General features: G+C 40.2%; 1 protein-coding gene across 2 annotated transcripts; it reads right to left on the reverse strand.

The window, feature by feature from the left end:
* Positions 1 to 209: 209 nt before the first annotated feature.
* On the reverse strand, positions 210 to 7,250 carry LOC147346979 (HLA class II histocompatibility antigen, DQ alpha 2 chain-like). 2 transcript variants are annotated; one of them, XM_086370781.1, is made up of 5 exons: positions 7,094 to 7,250; positions 3,442 to 3,690; positions 1,105 to 1,386; positions 693 to 867; positions 210 to 521 (listed from the first exon to the last, which is right to left on the reverse strand). In XM_086370781.1, the coding sequence occupies exons 1-4, from the start codon at positions 7,173 to 7,175 to the stop codon at positions 713 to 715; spliced, it is 768 nt and encodes a 255-aa protein (XP_086226907.1). In that variant the 5' UTR covers positions 7,176 to 7,250; the 3' UTR covers positions 210 to 521; positions 693 to 712. The 2 variants fall into 2 exon arrangements, with proteins under 2 accessions (XP_086226907.1, XP_086226908.1); XM_086370782.1 differs by lacking the exon at positions 3,442 to 3,690 and having other exon boundaries at positions 7,094 to 7,234.
* Positions 7,251 to 18,556: the final 11,306 nt, after the last annotated feature.

Raw genomic sequence — 18,556 nt, forward strand, 5'->3', positions numbered from 1 at the left:
GATGGCTGGATGGCATCACTGACTCGATGGACGTGAGTCTGGGTGAACTCCGGGAGTTGATGATGGACAGGGAGGCCTGGCGTCCTGCAATTCATGGGGTCACAAGGAGTCAGACACAACTGAGTGACTGAACTGAACTGAAAGCATAAGAGGCATGGTCCTAGTCAGCCCTGAGATGAGAGACAGAAAAAAAAAAAAAAAACCACCGGTAAAGACCACATAAAGAGATTTATTGCTTCCATAGATACATTAGCTAAAGGCCATTGGAGAATTAGGCTGCTGAGTGGGATATCTCAGAGATCCCATATTAGGTGATAATTGAAAAAAGAAAAAGTACTAGAAGGTCAGGGAGAGAATTCTGAGGGTATGTGAGATGATATAGCATATTAACTCCCAGAGTAAAAAAATGGGAGGAGAAGTGTAGGAGGAGAGAAGGTATATGATGAATTTGGCCCGAAAATAGTTCTAGGTCATCTGGCATATCCAGTCTTCTGGCATATCCACATAGATGGGCAGTGCATCTGCAATAAGACAGGCATGAGATCAAGATTTGTGGGTCCTAAGTGGCTTCTGTGCCATCATCTTGCCCTTTCCCTATTCTACAACTTTTCAACCACATTTGTGTCTACAACCTCCTCTCACTTTCCTTCCTGCTGTACAGTCTTCAGTTCTTAATACATCTGAATTCTTACCTGCTCTTCTGGAGGGTGACTCACAAGGGCCCCTGGTGTCTGGAAGGGTCACCTGAGCGCAGGCCTTGGATGATGAAGATGGTGCCCACCGTAATGCCCACGAGGCCCATGGTCAACCCCAAGGTACAGACCACAGTCTCTGTCAGCTCTGACATAGGGGCTGGAATCTCAGGCTCTGCAAAAGTGAAGTTTTGTGGAAGTCACAATACAGAGTGTTTCTGTGTGTGTATATGGGATGGGGTGAAGAGGGGTTGGTTCTACAGACTTGGGGCATGGAGCTTAGGGAAGAGAGTGAGGTCTATCTTTATAATCCCTAGAAGTTTAAGGCCATGAAGATTAGGGGATAACAAACATGATATTCTGGACCTGACAGAGAAAAGAAGGTACCAAAAGGGGTGGAACTCGTACATACCCCAGTGTTTCAGAAGTGGCTCATCCAGGCCCCAGTGCTCCACTTTGCAGTCATAAATGTCATCATCAGAAGGGAGGAAGGCGAGATATTTGATCTTGAGGAAAGAATAATCACTCCTGATAAGAAAACTGGTCTCAGAAACTCCCTCTGTGACAGAGTGTCCGTTCCTCAACCATGTGATGTTGATCACAGGGGGAAAGATGTTGTCCACATGACAGATGAGGGTGTTGGGCTGACCCAGCATCACGGGAGACTTGGAAAACACAGTCACCTCAGGAACCTCTATGGTGAGGAAACAGCACAGATGTGAAATAGGAATAGCTCTGCTGTGATTTCGTATTGCATCCTGGGGGAGCCCTCCCACTAATGTTTCCCAGTCTGATAGTGGAGGAGTTCTTGTTTCCCTTCTGCTGGGAGCCAGTATGCACTGTCCCTGATTTATCCCTGTCCTCTTTTTTTTGAGGACCTGCTTCTGGGGTAGAAACTCTATGGGACCTCTCTTTGAAAGAGTCAAAGATTGCATTACAGGAGTAGAGATCATAGAAATATATATTGCACTGGCCAAAAGGTTCATTTGATTTTTTTCTGTACCATGGTTCTAGTAGTGCTCAGTTGTCTCATTCAAAACAATTTTGTTAGATTGTATCGTGACAGCTGTCATTGTTGTTGTCCAGTCCCTAAGTCGTATGTGACTCTGCAATCCCGTGGACTGCAGCACACCAGGCTTCTCTGTCCTTCACCATCTCCCAGAGCTTGCTCAAACCCATGTCCATTGAGTCGGTGATGGCATCCCACCACCTCATCCTCTGTCATCCCCTTCTCCTCCTGCCCTCAATCTTTCCCAGCATCAGGGTCTTTTCCACTGAGTCAGGTCTTTGCATCAGGTGGCCAAAGTATTGGAGCTTCAGCTTCAGCATCAATCCTTCAAATGAATATTCAGGGTTGATTTCTTTTAGGATTTACTGGTTTGATCTTCTCACTGTCCAAGGGATTCTCAAGAGCTGTCATATCAATGTGCATTTAAAAAACTTATCAAAATTGGTGAATTTTTGTGTAGCCATTTTGATAATGAAGATGAAAGGGAAAAAGCAACATTTTTAATGTATTATGCTTGATTATTTCAAGAATGGTAAAAAATACAACTGAAATATTTGTGCAGCATATGCAGAAGGTGCTGTGACTGACTGAACATGTCAAAAGTGGTTTGCAAAGTTTTGTACTGGAGATTTCTCAGTAGACAATGTTCCACAGTTGGGTAGACCAGTTGAAGTTGATAGCGATCAAATCAAGATATTAATTGAGAACAATCAACATTATACCATTTGAGAGATAACCAATATACTAGAAATATCCAAATCAAGCTTTGAAAATAATTTGCACCAGCTTGGTTATGTCATTTGTTGCTTTTCATGTTTGGGTTCCATATAAGCAAAAAAAAATCTTTACCGTATTTCCACAAGTGATTCTCTATCTAAATGTAATGAAAACATTCTGTTTTTAAAACAAATTGTGATGGGTAGTGAAAAGTGGGTACTGTATAATAATGTGGAATGGAAGAGGTTGTGGGACAAGTGAAATGAACCATCACCAACCACACCAAAGGCCAGTCTTCATCCAAAGAAGGTGATGTTTTGTATATAATGGGATTGGAAGATAGTTCTCTATTATGAGCTCCTTCTGGAAAACCAGAGAATTAATCCCAACAAGTAGTGCTCCCAACTAGATCAACTGAAGTCAGCATTCGAGGAAAAGACACCAAAATTAGTCAACAGAAAATGCATAATCTTCCATCAGGATAATGTAAGACTGAATGTTCCTTTGATGACCAGGCAAAAACTGTTACAGCTTGGCTTAGAAGTTCTGATTCATCTGCCATACTCACCAGACATTGTACCTTCAGACGTCCATTTATTTCAGTTTTTACAAAACTCTTTTAATGGAAAAATATCATTTCCCTGGAAGACTGTTAAAGGCACTTGAAACAGTTCTTTGCTCAAAAATAAAAAGCTTTGGGAAGATGGAATTATGAAGTTTGCCTGAAAAATGGCAGAAGGTAGTGCAACAAAATGGAGAACATGTTATTCAATAAAGTTTTTGGTAAAAATTAAATAAATGTCTTTTATTTTTACTTAAAAAACTGAAGGAACCTTTTGGCCAACCTAATGATTTGCAAAATAGGAGAAGATGAGGTTCAGCAATTACTGTGAGAAAATCTAGAGACTCCTTGGAAAGGAGTTTTATAAAGTAGTAAAGGGTATCTATGCTTAAGGAAGAAGGGAGTGAGGCCTGATATAAAGTGGTAGATCAACAAAGAGGGGCAGAATGGTGAACACGTACTATTGGTAGCAGCAGTAGAGTTGGAGAATTTAGTCAGGAAGTCCACATGAAGTTTCATGATAGCTATGTTTCTCAGTGCTAACTGTGGGTCAAAACTTAACATTCTGCTAAATAGGGGCAGCTGCCAGGCAGTCTCCTTCTTCTCCAGGTCCACATAGAACTGCTCATCTCCATCAAATTCATGGGTGTACTGGCCAGAGGGACCATAAGACTGATATATGCTTATGCCATAGATGCCAACATGGTCAGCTGATTCGGGGTGAGGAGCAGGAAAGTGGAAAAACAGAGAGAAAAAAACCTTATTAAACAAAGCGACAGGACAAATTGACTTTCAAACACTGTGGGCTTCATCTGTGGCACATTCTCTAGATAAAATTCCCAGCACCTGCTTCCTCTCTGCTCGGTGTTGGTAGTTGTTTACTTAGTTAAAAGGCCCTGCAATGAACCCTCCTTATTTCTGCAATTCACCTTCTTGACTCCTTTGACAGACAGTAATATATATGTAATATGGGCTTCCCAGGTGGCTCAGACAGTAAAGAATCCACCTGCAATGTGGGAGACCTGGGTTCAATCCATGGGTTGGGAAGATCCCTTGGAGGAGGGCTGGCAACCCACTCCAGTATTCTTGCCTGGAGAATCCCCATGGATGGAGGATCCTAGCAGGCTGAAGTCCATGGGCTTGCAAAGAGTTGTACATGACTGAGCGACTAAGCATGAGCACATATCCTTTCTGTCTGGTACTTGTCCTGGGGTGCCAGCTGTTGTTAAGGAACATCTCATCACTGGGTCAACTGGAACTAAGTCAGTTTTAGTTTCAGCCTCAGATGGATCCACTGTCCTTCTCAGCAATGGTCCTTCTGCTTCCTGCACCATTTCTTTCTATCACTAATCTGTGCACCCTGTAGGGGACAGAAAGCACATCTTTTATCTTTGAAAGTGAAAGTAGCTCAGTCTTTTCCGACTCTCTGTGACCTCATGAACTGTAGCCCACCAGGCTCCTCTGTACATGGAGTTCTCCAGGCAAGAATACTGGAATGGGTTGCTATTCTCTTCTCCAGGGAATCTTCCTGACCCGGGGATCGAACCCAGGTCTATTGCATTGCAGGCAGATTCTTTACCATCTGAGCCACTAGGTAAGTCTCTTTTATCTTTGAATCTCCCAAATTTAGTTTGCTCTGTGCTATGGCTTTTCCAGTAGTCATGTATGGAGGTGAGAGTAGGACCATAAAGAAGGCTGAGCACTGAAGAATTGATGCTTTTGTACTGTGGTGTTGGAGAAGACTCTTGAGAGTCCCTTGGACTGCAAGGAGATCCAACCAGTCCATCCTAAAGGAGATCAGTCCTGAATACTTATTGGAAGGACTGATGCTGAAGCTGAAGCTCCAATACTTTGGCCACCTGATGTGAAGAACTGATTCATTGGAAAAGACCCTGATGCTGGGAAAGATTGAAGGCAAGAGGAGAAGGGGATGACAGAGGATAAGATGATTGGATAGCATCACTGACTCGATGGACATTAGTTTGAGCTAGCTCTGGGAGTTGGTGATGGACAGGGAATCCTGGCATGCTGGCATGCAGTCCATGGGGTCGCAAAGAGTCAGACATGACTGAGTGACTGAACTGAGCTGAACTGTGTGCTCAAAAATGTGTATTGAATGTCAAATGATATTCTCAAGAATTACAGAGATTTGGGGAAAATCTGACAGACATAAAAGTAGCAGAACCATAAGAAAGTCAGAATCAGTGGGGACCAGAGGGGCATTATGATTTGTGAGCTGTAAGCACTATTGTTTTTGTTAAGTCCCTACTTTTATACAAATACTAAAAATGTGTTTTAAAACCATATTGGTACAAAGAAAAATATAATTTAGGTTGGATTAAAAACTAAAATATTTCCCCTAAGCCTAAAGCTTTTTCTTCTAATTTTAAAAGAAAAATAAATTTATGGGGCCCTACAAGCAACGCAGGCTCTTGGCACTGTGCCTATTGTGCCTAAAGTGTAAGTTGAGTCTGACAAGGGCACTTTTGTGTGATGCTGTGGAAATGTGGAAGTGCTCTGGAGAAGCAGGTGAAACCTTCACGACCACAAAAATTAGAATGGGAGCTGCCATGATTAATAAAGTTGTTGAAGATTAAACTCCATTTCATTTTCCTTTTGAATTATCTAGCTTTTTACTTTGGTCTTTCACAAACCCACTCTTCCTGTCTATGAAGCAACAGAGGTATGAGCCAGGGATAGATCCTGGAAAGAAAGGAGGATAAAGGAATATAAGAAGAGAGGGTGGAAAGAGGCGGACAGCAAAGGCAGAGGGGTCTAAGTCAGTTCAGTGGCTCAGTCGCATCTGACTCTTTGTGACTCCATGGACTGCAGCACGCCAGGCGGCCTGTCCATCACCAACTCCCGCAGCTTGCTCAAACTCATATCCATCGAGTCGGTGATGCCATCCAACCATCTCATCCTCTGTCAACCCCTTCTCCTCTTGCCTTCAATCTTTCCCAGCAGCAGGGTCTTTTCCAAAGAGTCAGTTCTTTGTTTCAGGTGGCCAAAGTATTGGAGTTTCAGTTTCAGCATCAGTCCTTCCAATGAATATTCAAGACTGATTTCCCTTAGGATGGACTGTTTTGATCTCCTTGCAGTCCAAGGGACTCTCAAGAATCTTCTCCAACACTATAGTTCAAAAGTATCAATTATTCGGCACTCAGCTTTCTTTATAGTCTAACTCTCACATCCATACATGACATGGAAAAACCATAGCTTTGTCTAGAGGGGCCTAAGGGACTATGTAATTAACTTGTCCTTAATCAGTTTCCCTCCTACAGGTCTTCCTTAGAAGAATTGAAAGATAAGTAATTTGAGTTGACAATTTGAAAATAATATAATTTAATTCACCAAGTTTTCATCATAAAGTTCTCAATTTTAAAATAAAAATAGAGATATTCTCTACTTTGTTAAATAAAAATATGAAGATACACTTGTGATACTAGCAATTTAAAAATAAGAATAATCGATATTTATGTGTCTTCAATACTTAGAAATCATTTCTATACACCTATTTTATTTGATTATTTGTGAGGTGACATATGCAAACTAAGATTAAATGATGACTGTGTGGTAAAATGTCTTGTGTAAAGGCACTCAGCTGGCCCCGCTTACCCCTCCCCACCTGTGCCAGATTTCAGCATGGAAACGTATGTAGATCTGAGACTAAGAAAAGGTCACCCTTCTTTGTATCTGCACAGTATTCATAATTCATGAAACTATTTACCTCAAATAAACTCTGGGAGAAATATATAAAAAGTTTCAAAAGTTGTTCAGAGATACTTAGGAGCAACAGTTCACGAACTTTTCATAACAAAGCATCTACTTATGGAAATATCTCTAGTCTTGGAGGCCTTAGAACTCTCCAGGACATATTCACTGGATCCAATATCAGAAACTGAGTAATGACCTTGGTGAACTCTGCAACAGCACAGATAACAAAGACAGTGGATCTGGACTCCGATTTCCTGAATGAGGAATGACTATAATTTTTAGACTTACTTAATATTGGGAACACTTTAGGAGTCTCTACTATTTCTAGGCCAATCTCATTTTTCCTCTGATTCCCTGTTCCACATCTCTAGTCCCCACATCCTTCAATTGTGCACTCACCCACGATGTCTTCACCTCCACTGGGGCTCATCATGGTGGTCAGGGCGAGGGTTCCCAGAATCAGAGCTCTGTTCAGGACCATCCTCTACTCAGGGTAGTCTTGGCAGTTGCTGTTCTGAGTTGCAGAGCAATAATGAGAGCTGATCTGAGAAGGAACTCTAAAGCACACAAACCACACTTGGCTGGGTCAGGTTTTGGCCAATCAGAAAAATCCCCTATGTTGACACCTCAGTTGCCTGTTGAAGACTTTGTACTAAGGGGCTGAAGGAACTGGGAAATCCCCTGGTTCTGATGCAGCCTCCACTCTGAGTGGATGTGAGGGATTTTTATATGAAAGGAAGGAAGATGTTAAATCAGAGTCTTCTCACATGTGTGTATGACTGGAGATGACAGAGAACAGAATCCGTGAACTTGTGAATAGATGAATAGAATTTACTCAATTTGAACAATAGACAGAAACTAGACCAAAAATATAAACAAAGACCCTGAATCTTATTAAATAATAACAAAAGATCTAACATTTTAATCATGAGAGAGGAAAAAGAGTCTAGGGTTGATAAGTACTTCAAGAAATAATGGATGAAAAATTCCCAAATTTGAATAAAGACATAAAAATCTTACAGTTTCAAAGAATCTGAGAAAAATCCAAATAGGATAAACCAAAAGAATTTCACAACAAGAGACATGGATTATTAAGCTTGTGAAATGCAAGGGGAAAAATGTCTTAAAGCCAGCCAGGGAAAAGTGATACATGATGATAAAAGTGAAGTCACTCAGTCATGTCCAACTCTTTGCGATGCCATTGACTGTTGCCTGCCAGACTCCTCCGTCCATGGGATTTTCCAGGCAAGAATACTGGTGTGGGTTACCATTTCCTTCTCCAGGGGATCTTCCCGACCCAGGGATCAAACTCAGGTCTCCCACATTGCAGGCAGACTCTTTACCACCTGAGCCGATAAGGAAGCATCAAATTACATGACAGATGACTGTGGCTCAGTCACTTGAAGCCACAAAGGCCAGACACAAATGACACAATGTCTTTCAAGTGCTGAAAGTAAAAAATTGTCAATTATGGATTATATCTGGCAAAATTATCCTTCAGGAGTTAAGGGGAAATAAAGACATTTCTAGACAAGGGAAAACTAAGAAAATGTTGGTAGCAATACAATGCTTAAAGAATGGCTACAGGAGCTTTTTCATATGGAAAGGAAATGATAGCACAAGAAAGTCTGGAATATCAGAATGGAGGGAAAAACTGAGTGGGTAGAAATGAATTCTGCCAACAGCTAGCAAGCTTGGGAGAGGATCTTTCCCCTTTGATGTGAATTGCAATCTCAGATTGTGACTTCAGTCTGGTAAGACAAAGAGCCTGACATACACTTCTGACCAAGGATGCTGGATAATAAATATAAAATTTCTTTTCTTTTAAACTGCTGAGTTTGAAGTAATTTTTGGCAGTGTCCTCCCGGCCGCCGCCCCTGACCTCAGACGTCGGGTAGCTCCTCTAGGCCGCTGCCCCCGACCTTGGACGTCGTGTAGCTCCTCTCGGTCGTTCCTGCACCGTTGCAGCCTGGCACTCTCGGCCGCTGCCCCTGACCTCGGACGTGGGGTAACTCCTCTTGGCCACCCTCTCTCAGGCATGGGGTCCTCCTGGCTTCTGCCCCTGACCTCGGACGTGGGGCAGCCGCCCGCACTAAATACACTGGTTGCAGCCGCCTGGCTAAATGTAACCAGTAACACTGAAGAAGCTGAAGTTGAACGGTTCTATGAAGACCTACAAGACCTTTTAGAACTAACACCCAAAAAAGATGTCCTTTTCATTATAGGGGACTGAAATGCAAAAGTAGGAAGTCAAGAAACACCTGGAGTAACAGGCAAATTTGGCCTTGGAATATGGAATGAAGCAGGGAAAAGACTAATGGAGTTTTGCCAAGAAAATGCACTGGTCATAGCAAACACCCTCTTTCAACAACACAAGAGAAGACTCTACACATGGACATCACCAGATGGTCAACACCGAAATCACATTGATTATATTCTTTGCAGCCAAAGATGAAGAAGCTCTATACAGTCAACAAAAACAAGACCAGGAGCTGACTGTGGCTCAGATCAAGAACTCCTTATTGCCAAATTCAGACTGAAATTGAAGAAAGTAAGGAAAACCACTAGACCATTCAGGTATGACCTAATTCAAATCCCTTATGATTATACAGTGGAAGTGAGAAATAGATTTAAGGGACTAGATCTGATAGATAGAGTGCCTGATGACTTATGGACTGAGGTTCGTGACATTGTACAGGAGACAGGGATCAAGACCATCCCCATGGAAAAGAAATGCAAAAAACCAAAATGGCTGTCTGGGGAGGCCTTACAAATAGCTGTGAAAAGAAGAGAAGCCAAAAGCAAAGGAGAAAAGGAAAGATATAAGCATCTGAATGCAGAGTTCCAAAGAATAGCAAGAAGAGGTAAGAAAGCCTTCCTCAGTGATCAATGCAAAGAAATAGAGGAAAACAACAGAATGGGAAAGACTAGAGATCTCTTCAAGAAAATTAGAGATACCAAGGGAACATTTCATGCAATGATGGGCTTGATAAAGGACAGAAAGGGTATGGACCTAACAGAAACAGAAGATATTAAGAAGAGATGGCAAGAATACACAGAAGAACTGTACAAAAAATATCTTCATGACCCAGATAATCACAATGGTGTGATCACTGACCTAGAGCCAGACATCCTGGAATGTGAAGTCAAGTGGACCTTAGAAAGCATCACTACGAACAAAGCTAGTGGAGGTGATGGAATTCCAGTTGAGCTATTTCAAATCCTGAAAGATGATGCTGTGAAAGTGCTGCACTCAATATGCCAGCAAATTTGGAAAACTCAGCAGTGGCCACAGGACTGGAAACGGTCAGTTTTCATTCCAATCCCAAAGAAAGGCAATGCCAAAGAATGCTCAAACTACTGCACAATTGCACTCATCTCACAAGCTAGTAAAGTAATGCTCAAAATTTTCCAAGCCAGGCTTCAGCAATATGTGAACCGTGAACTTCCAGTTGTTCAAGCTGGTTTTAGAAAAGGCAGAGGAACCAGAGACCAAATTGCCAACATCCACTGGATCATTGAAAAAGCAAGAGAGTTCCAGAAAAAAAACATCTATTTCTGCTTTATTGACTATGCCAAAGCTTTTGGCTGTGTGGATCACAATAAACTGTGGAAAATTCTAAAAGAGATGGGAATACCAGACCACCTGACTTGCCTCTTGAGAAATCTGTATGCAAGTCAGGAAGCAACAGTTAGAGCTGGACATGGAACCACAGACTGTTTCCAAATAGGAAAAGGAGTACATCAAGGCTGTGTATTGTCACCCTGCTTATCTAACTTATATGCAGAGTACATCATAAGAATGCTGGGCTGGAAGAAGCACAAGCTGGAATCAAGATTGCTGGGAGAAATATCAATAACCTCAGATATGCAGATGACACCACCCTTATGGCAGAAAGTGAAAAGGAACTCAAAAGCCTCTTGATGAAGGTGAAAGAGGAGAGTGAAAAAGTTGGCTTAAAACTCAACATTCAGAAAACGAAGATCATGGCATCTGGTCCCATCACTTCATGGGAAACAGATGGGGGAACAGTGGAAACAGTGTCAGACTTTATTTTTTGGGGCTCCAAAATCACTGAAGATGGTGACTGCAGCCATGAAATTAAAAGATGCTTACTCCTTGGAAGAAAAGTTATGACCAACCTAGATAACATATTGAAAAGCAGAGACATTACTTTGCCAACAAAGGTCTGTCTAGTCAAGGCTATGGTTTTTCCTGTGGTCATGTGTGGATGTGAGAGTTGGATGTGAAGAAGGCTGAGCGTTGGAGAATTGATGCTTTTTAACTGTGGTGCTGGAGAAGACTCTTGAGAGTCCCTTGGACTGCAAGGAGATCCAACCAGTCCATTCCGAAGGAGATCAGCCCTGGGATTTCTTTGGAAGGACTGATGCTAAAGCTGAAACTCCAGTACTTTGGCCACCTCATGCGAAGAGTTGACTCATTGGAAAAGACTCTGATGCTGGGAGGGATTGGGGGCAGGAGGAGAAGGGGACGACAGAGGATGAGATGGATGGATGGCATCATTGACTCAATGGACGTGAGTCTGAGTGAACTCCGGGAGTTGGTGATGGACAGGGAGGCCTGGCGTGCTGCGATTCATGGGGTCGCAAAGAGTTGGACATGACTGAGCGACTCAACTGAACTGAACTGAACTGATGGCAGTGGCTGAAAATAAATACAATATATCTTGCTCATTTAAATTTTACATAATATATTTGAAGCACTTTTAAAGAATAATTTTATTGAAGTATAGATAATTTACAATGTTGTGTTAATTTCTGCTGTATGGCAAAGTGATTCAGATATATATATATATATGTATATATACACATCCTTTTTCATATTCATATTCTTTTCCATTATGGTATAAGTACTTTTAAAAAACATTGCTGGAATGCTTAATGTTTGATATGCATTTCACCTAGTAATTCTTGATTTTTCATGTAATTTGCGGTTGTATTTTAAAATTTTTTTCCCCTCAGAAACTTTTAAAATTAGTTTTTCTTGCACTATATTTGCTTTACAATGTTGTTAGTTTCTTACTGACCAGCAAAGTGAATAGGTCATATGTATACAAATATCCACTCTTTTCTAGATTTCGAGGTTTTTTTTTTTTTTTTTTAATCTCTGTCTGTGCTGGGTCTTTGTTTCGTGAGTTGTCTCTAGTTGTGGCAAGCAGGGGCTACTCTCTAGTTTTGGAGCACATGCTTCTCATTGCGCGGGGTTCTCTTGTTGCGGAGCACAGGCTCTGGAGTGCAGGCTTCATTTGTTGTGGCACATGTGTTTAGTTGTACGCGAAACCTTCCCAGAGAAGGGATCATACTGGGTCTCTGTGTCCCCTACATCACATGGCAGATTTTTAACCACTGGACCTCCAGGGAATTTCCTAGATTTCAACTTTCTAATATAGAAATAAAAAGTTTTAAACATATGGTCTAACTTCATGTTTTTCTCTACAGTTTTTTTCTGTTATTTAAAATAATCCTACTATGTTAAAGAGCATAACTGTTAAGTTATACATATTTTTCTCTATTTTGAGTTCCTATTTTATGTTTGAATTTATAATCCATCTCAATACCATCCATGTGTTTATTTATCTATGGTCTCTTTTTAAGTAAGTGAAGTAAGTGAAAGTCACTCAGTCATGTCAGACTCTTTGCGACCCCATGGACTATACCAGTCCATGGAATTCTCCAGGCCAGAATACTGGAGTGCGTAGCCTTTCCCTTCTCCAGGGGATCTTCCCAACCCAGGGATCGAACACAGGTCTGCCACATTGCAGGTGGATTTTACTAGAATTTGTTCACTCACCACAGTTTCCTCACTACCACACAGCTTTTTCACCTCTAGGTGTCATGATGATCCAGCATATCTCAAAAGTGTCTCAAAAGACTTGTCTCCTGACCTCTCATACCCCACTGACTTCCAGTTCCCATGAGCTACTGCTCCTTACCTTACAAACCAGGATTGATTACAGGAGTGTGGAGTGGGTCCTTCTATGCCAAGAAAAAGTGGAGAACACAACCTATAACATGAAAGCTTCTGTTTCCCATCTTAAATTTTTCTCACAGGATTAATTGCTTCCTAGGAATATGGTAAATAAATTACTGACTCTCATTAATCTTAATATAAATTAGGTTCTGTTTCAAAGCAGTTAATTTTGTTCAACAATTGTCTTTTTTTTTTTTTTTTGTAGCTGGACACATATACTTTAATTGTTTAACTTTATAACCACTCGTAAACATCTATAGAAAAACTTGGGCTTCCCAGGTGGCACATTGGTAAAGAATCAATCTGCCAATGCAGGAGATGCAAGAGGTGTGAGTTTGATTCCTGGGTTAGGAAGGTCTCCTAGAATAGAAAATGGCAACCCTCTCCAGTATTCTTGCCTGGAAAATTCCATGAACAGAGCAGCCTGGTGGGCTACAGTCCATGGGGTCACAAACAGTTGGACACTATTGAACAACTGAGCACACACAGAGAAACTCATCCTACCTTTCTTATTAATAGCTATTTGTGTACATTTATTATTATTGAAAAATTTTAAAACATTTTCCAAAAAATCTATCTTACTGATATTTAAAATAACTCCAAATCTGTAACATGTTTGTGAGATCAACAAAAGTTTTTCTGTTCTGGAACATGGTATCTTTATTTATTTATTAAACTACTTTCTGTCTTTAAGTCAGCTCCTCTTCGATCCTATGGACTGTACAAATGACTGGTAGAGTTTATTACTTTGATATTTTGTGCATTAATTGCTCTTCAAAATGATTTGTTTTCCAGACCAGACTTAGTGGCTTAGTCTGCCAGGGACAAGTGACACTGCCTTATTAACTGGAGAAGAAAGTATTTAATGGTTTAACTTAAACACAACTTCTGTAATTTTTTTAAAGCAATATTCCATATTTGGTTACTCTGTAGGCAAGTAAATATTTTCTGCCACCAAAAAAGCCTTCCTTTTCTCCAAGAGCAGGCATATGATTATTAATAAAAAAGAGTCCTCAGTGGTTATTTAGTTTTTCTTCTTGTCTTGAGTGTCTGGGCTGCTAGTTTGATAAATTTATTTCTAACTAAAGCATCTCTTCTCAACCTCATACAGTGAATTTTGATTCACAACTATTTCAAGCTTATTTATATTATAGTAATTTCCCACAGTGAGATCTATCTATCTATCTATTTATCTATATAGTTTTGGAGTAATATCAGTACAGAGTGCCCAGATTCAAACATAACTTTCAACAAGTTGTCTTTCTATAAGATTCTTTCAAAATAATCAAAATTGATTTGATCCATATAGACTTAGAGGGATTTGGATGGATTTGGATGATAATTTGGCATCATCAGCAGCTTGAATGTTTTTTTGAGATCCTGTCTTACATCTCTGACAATCCTAAGACTAAAATTGAGAGTCATTTCCATGAAATGTGTCCACAGACACCATTAAAATGGTCACATTCTCCTTTGTTTTTCTTCATGCTTTTCCTGGTTTGTTTTAAAATTCAGCTTATTTGGAATAATTAATGCATGTTTATGACAAAAATTTGGTACTAAGAATCATTATAGTAGAAAATTTATCATCTATCTCCCAACCCAAATACAGTTACCAAGTGTGCCTCTGAAGAGGAAGCAGTTGTTAGCACTTTCTGTTTATCCTTACAGAAATATTCTAAATATATACAAGGAAAAATCATCTAGTCCAGCTATTAGCTGAATCAGTTCAGTTCAGTTCAGTTGCTCAATCGTGTCTGACTCTTTGAGACCCCATGAACCGCAGCATGCCAGGCCTCCCTGTCCATCACCAACTCCTGGAGTTTACCCAAACTCATGCCCATTGAGTCGGTGATGCCATCCAACCGTCTCATCCTGTCATCCCCTTCTCCTCCTGCCCTCAATCTTTCCCAGCATCAGAGTCTTTTCAAACGAGTCAGTTCTTCACATCAGGTGGCCAAAAGATTGGAGTTTCAGCTTCAATATCAGTCCTTCCAATGAACACCCAGGACTGATCTCCTTTAGGATGGACTGGTTGGATCTCCTTGCAGTCCAAGGGACTCTCAAGAGTCTTCTTCAACACCACAGTTTAAAAGCATCTATTCTTCGGTGCTCAGCTTTCTTCACAGTCCAACTCTCACATCCATACATGGCCACTGGAAAAACCATAGCCTTGACTAGATGAACCTTTGTTGACAAAGTAATGTCTCTGCTTTTTAATATGCTGTCTAGAAGGCAATGGCACCCCACTCCAGTACTCTTGCCTGGAAAATCCCATGGATAGAGGAGCCTGGTAGGCTGCAGTCCATGGGGTCGCACAGAGTCGGACACGACTGAAGAGACTTAGCAGCAGCAGCAGTTTGGTCATAACTTTCCTTCTAAGGAGTAAGCATCTTTTAATTTCATGGCTGCAATCACCATCTGCAGTCATTTTGGAATCCCCCAAAATAAAATCTGCCACTATTTACACTGTTTCCCCATCTATTTGCCATGAAGTGATGGGACCAGATGCCATGATCTTAGTTTTCTGAATGTTGAGCTTTAAGCCAACTTTTTCACTCTCCTCTTTCACTTTCATCAAGAGGCTCTTTACTTCTTCTTCACTTTCTTCCATAAGGGTGGTGTCAGCTGCATATCTGAGGTTATTGATATTTCTCCCAGCAATCCTGATGCCAGCTTGTGCTTCATCCAGCCCAGCATTTCTCATGATGTACTCTGCGTATAAGTTAAATAAGCAGGGTGACAATACACAGCCTTGACTTACTCATTTTCTTATTTGGAACCAGTTTGTTGTTCCATGTCCAGTTTATAGATTATTAACATTAAATCATAATATGTTATACATTTTGATTTTTCTAATTAACCATTTATCTTTAATGTGTTTTCTTATCTGGACTTAAATATCTGCCTCATTTTGAAAATAGCCACTTAGTAGTCTGATAGTAATAGACAGTCATTTAGTTTTTTTATCTATGTTTTTTAAACAATGGTGCAATGAATAACTTAATACATTCATTAATTTATACATCTTCAATATATATGAACAATAAATTGTTAGAGTAGAATTGCTAGGTTAGAGACTTCATGTTTGTAATTTTGTGTCATTAGTGCCAAATTTTCCTTCATTTACAACTCACCATCAATGTATGAGAGTTTATTATTATACTTCTTGAGATTTGCTTATTTTATACATAAATATTGATGTCCTCAACTATTTCCACCTATGTTAATTAGAGTGGGTCCAACTGCTATAACAAATTCATGAATGTATGATGGCTTCAAATACAGAAGTTTATATCTCACTAGGTAACAACAGGCAGTTGATGTTGATGATTAGTAACTCTCCTCTAAGTAGTGGTTCAGGGGCCCAGGCTCCCATACTTCAACATGTCACCTTCCATCTTTAAATGAAAACTAACACTTTAATTTTTTCTCAAGAGGAGACATCAGAAAGGGGGGCAATTGTGATCTGGAAGACTAAAAGAAGGTTAGTGAGATTTTCTACAGTGTCCACTGCTATAATTAACCTTGTGGCTGTAAGTAATCTTTATCATGGATTTCCTTCACAAGCCATTCTTGATTCCCCTCATCCTATGAATTTAGTTTAGATTATTTTTCTGCCTTGATTATAGAGACTACCAGCCCATAGATGTCTGTATTCTTATTTACTCTCCCCTTGTTGGGTTATGATTGTTTTAGCATCTGTTGTCAGTCATTACCATACATAAAAGTACTAAAAGACTGTCCAGTAAAATTCATGGGTTGCAAATATATTCCTCTCTGCCTTTATTGTATGTGAACAACATGTTTTCTATCACAATTAAGATTCATTTCTCCATTCAGTACATTAACTCCTTTGTTTACCTCTTGGTCCACTGGCATGAGCTGGCAATCATAGTCAAATTTTATGAAAACCTTATTGTATAATTTTGCAGAAGCATTTCTCTTCCAGGAATCAGGATGTCTACATTGGAAGAGCCCAAGTTTATAAGAACAGTTAGCATAAATTCCACACCTAGGTTTCATGGTAAGGAGAGTCACTCCATCTTGGTTCACATCTTTAGTTTAAGGCTGATATCACATCTTAGAGGACAGTGTCCTCCAGTCAACCCCGTTCAATCATTCTATAGGGTAGATACATTTTTATAACAGGCCATGTTGCCCATTGCCATTACTCCTTTGTTATTAAATGGGTTCTGTGATCTGAGGCAATTTTGTGGCTGGGTATTATCCCAATAAATATGGCATATCATGTATCTTTGGATGGTAATAATCCTGCATACACTGTGGGCAAAAATGCTGAACCCATATGCAAAAATATATACCAAATCTAGGAAGGAAAAATCACTTTCCCACCAAGATGGAAGGTTTTGATACAGTCTGCTGCCAATTAACTTGATATTCCCAAGGAATAGTGCAATATTAAAAGTTCAGGGTCATTGTCTATTTTTGGGAAGTTGGGTTACTGCACTCAGTGCATGTATATTTATCTTTCTTCCCTACTATGATGACCATGCTATTCATGGGCTCAATGCGCAATCACTGCTGTGGTCAATGAGAGAGGCAAGAGAATATACATAGGATGAGTTGTCCTTGTCACTTTCAAGAGTGATCTTTGATGTAGAATGTGAAAGAAAGTCTTAGGAGAAAGAATAACACATGAATGACACTTTGCTATTCATTCACAGAGATCTACTTATGTACCTCTTTCACATTTTTCCTGCCCCAAATCTACTACACAAGTTCCTTTTAGAAATTTGATCACTCAGGTAAACTATTCCCCACTGCCCAAGAGTGAGTATCTATACCTCAGGCCACATCTCCTGATATTCTAAGGTGTTAACCAACTCCTGGAGAGCCATCATCAAGTGAGGCTGTGATATAGCAGCAAATAATGTCACCGTGCAATCCAACCCTTTTGAGAACTGAGTCAGAATTCTTTTTTCCTTTGCTAGTTATTTGAACAAAGTTGTCATGATATATATGTAGGCTCAGGGAGAGATGAAAGCTCAGTAGAGGTAAGTAAGATGTGGGAACTTAGACTGTCCATTCACTAATGTACCTTGGATCTATTCAAATCTGGCTCCATATATATCACTCTATTTACACAATGAATTGTGGTTGTGTATTCCCAAACCTATTACTCTATGAATCCTATAACATCCAGCATCAAGTCACACATTGCACACTCATTTAATATTCTAAGTGCTTATAGAGAAGAAGATGCACACTTGGTCTTATCTTTAGGGGATGTGAGTTCATGTAAACTTACTATTACAGAAGTTTTCTGCTGGTCAAATTTTGGAACATATGGTGTGATAGAAATGGTCAAAATTTTGAGCTAGGTCTTTCACTTTAAGCCGTGATAGAGTAATTAATAAGAGATATCACCTACTGATATAAACAACTAAAAACAGGAAAAATATACAAGGTGATTGTTTTCAAATTTTGGACAACAAGTTATAGGGATTGTGATTCCTGCGAGAGGAATATAAGCCAAGAGAAATACTATATTTGGTTTGGATTTCTTCCTAAAGTACCTTTTCAAAACATGGCACATAGGAGGAAGTCTCAAGCAGAAGAGGATGAATTTGATGAGTTGAAAAGAAAGTGATTTGAGTTTGGGAAGTCTAAGAAGGATAGACTTTCAGTTCAGTTCAGTCACTCAGTTGTGTCCGACTCTGCGACCCCATGAATCACAGCACGCCAGGCCTCCCTGTCCATCACCAGCTCCCGGAGTTCACCCAAACTCACATGCATCCAGTCAGTGATGCCATCCAGCCATCTCATCCTCTGTCATCCCCTTATCCTCCTGCCCACAATCCCTCCCAGCATCAGGGTCTTTTCCAGTGAGTCAACTCTTTGCATGA

This window comes from Bos grunniens, chromosome 23 (assembly GCF_055505025.1).
Source record: "Bos grunniens cultivar Pamir isolate PY7600 chromosome 23, Bosgru_T2T1.0, whole genome shotgun sequence".
In the NCBI taxonomy this organism is placed as follows: Eukaryota; Metazoa; Chordata; class Mammalia; order Artiodactyla; family Bovidae; genus Bos; species Bos grunniens.

Bases quoted from the DNA above. Each gene is read 5' to 3' on its own strand.
- LOC147346979 (XM_086370781.1), bottom strand. From the start codon at position 7,175: ATGGTCCTGAACAGAGCTCTGATTCTGGGAACCCTCGCCCTGACCACC. The intron at 3,691-7,093 runs GTGAGTGCACAA...ACCCCGAATCAG, and splicing joins TGGAGGTGAAGACATCGTGG to CTGACCATGTTGGCATCTAT. The intron at 868-1,104 runs GTATGTACGAGT...TCACTTTTGCAG, and splicing joins GCCACTTCTGAAACACTGGG to AGCCTGAGATTCCAGCCCCT.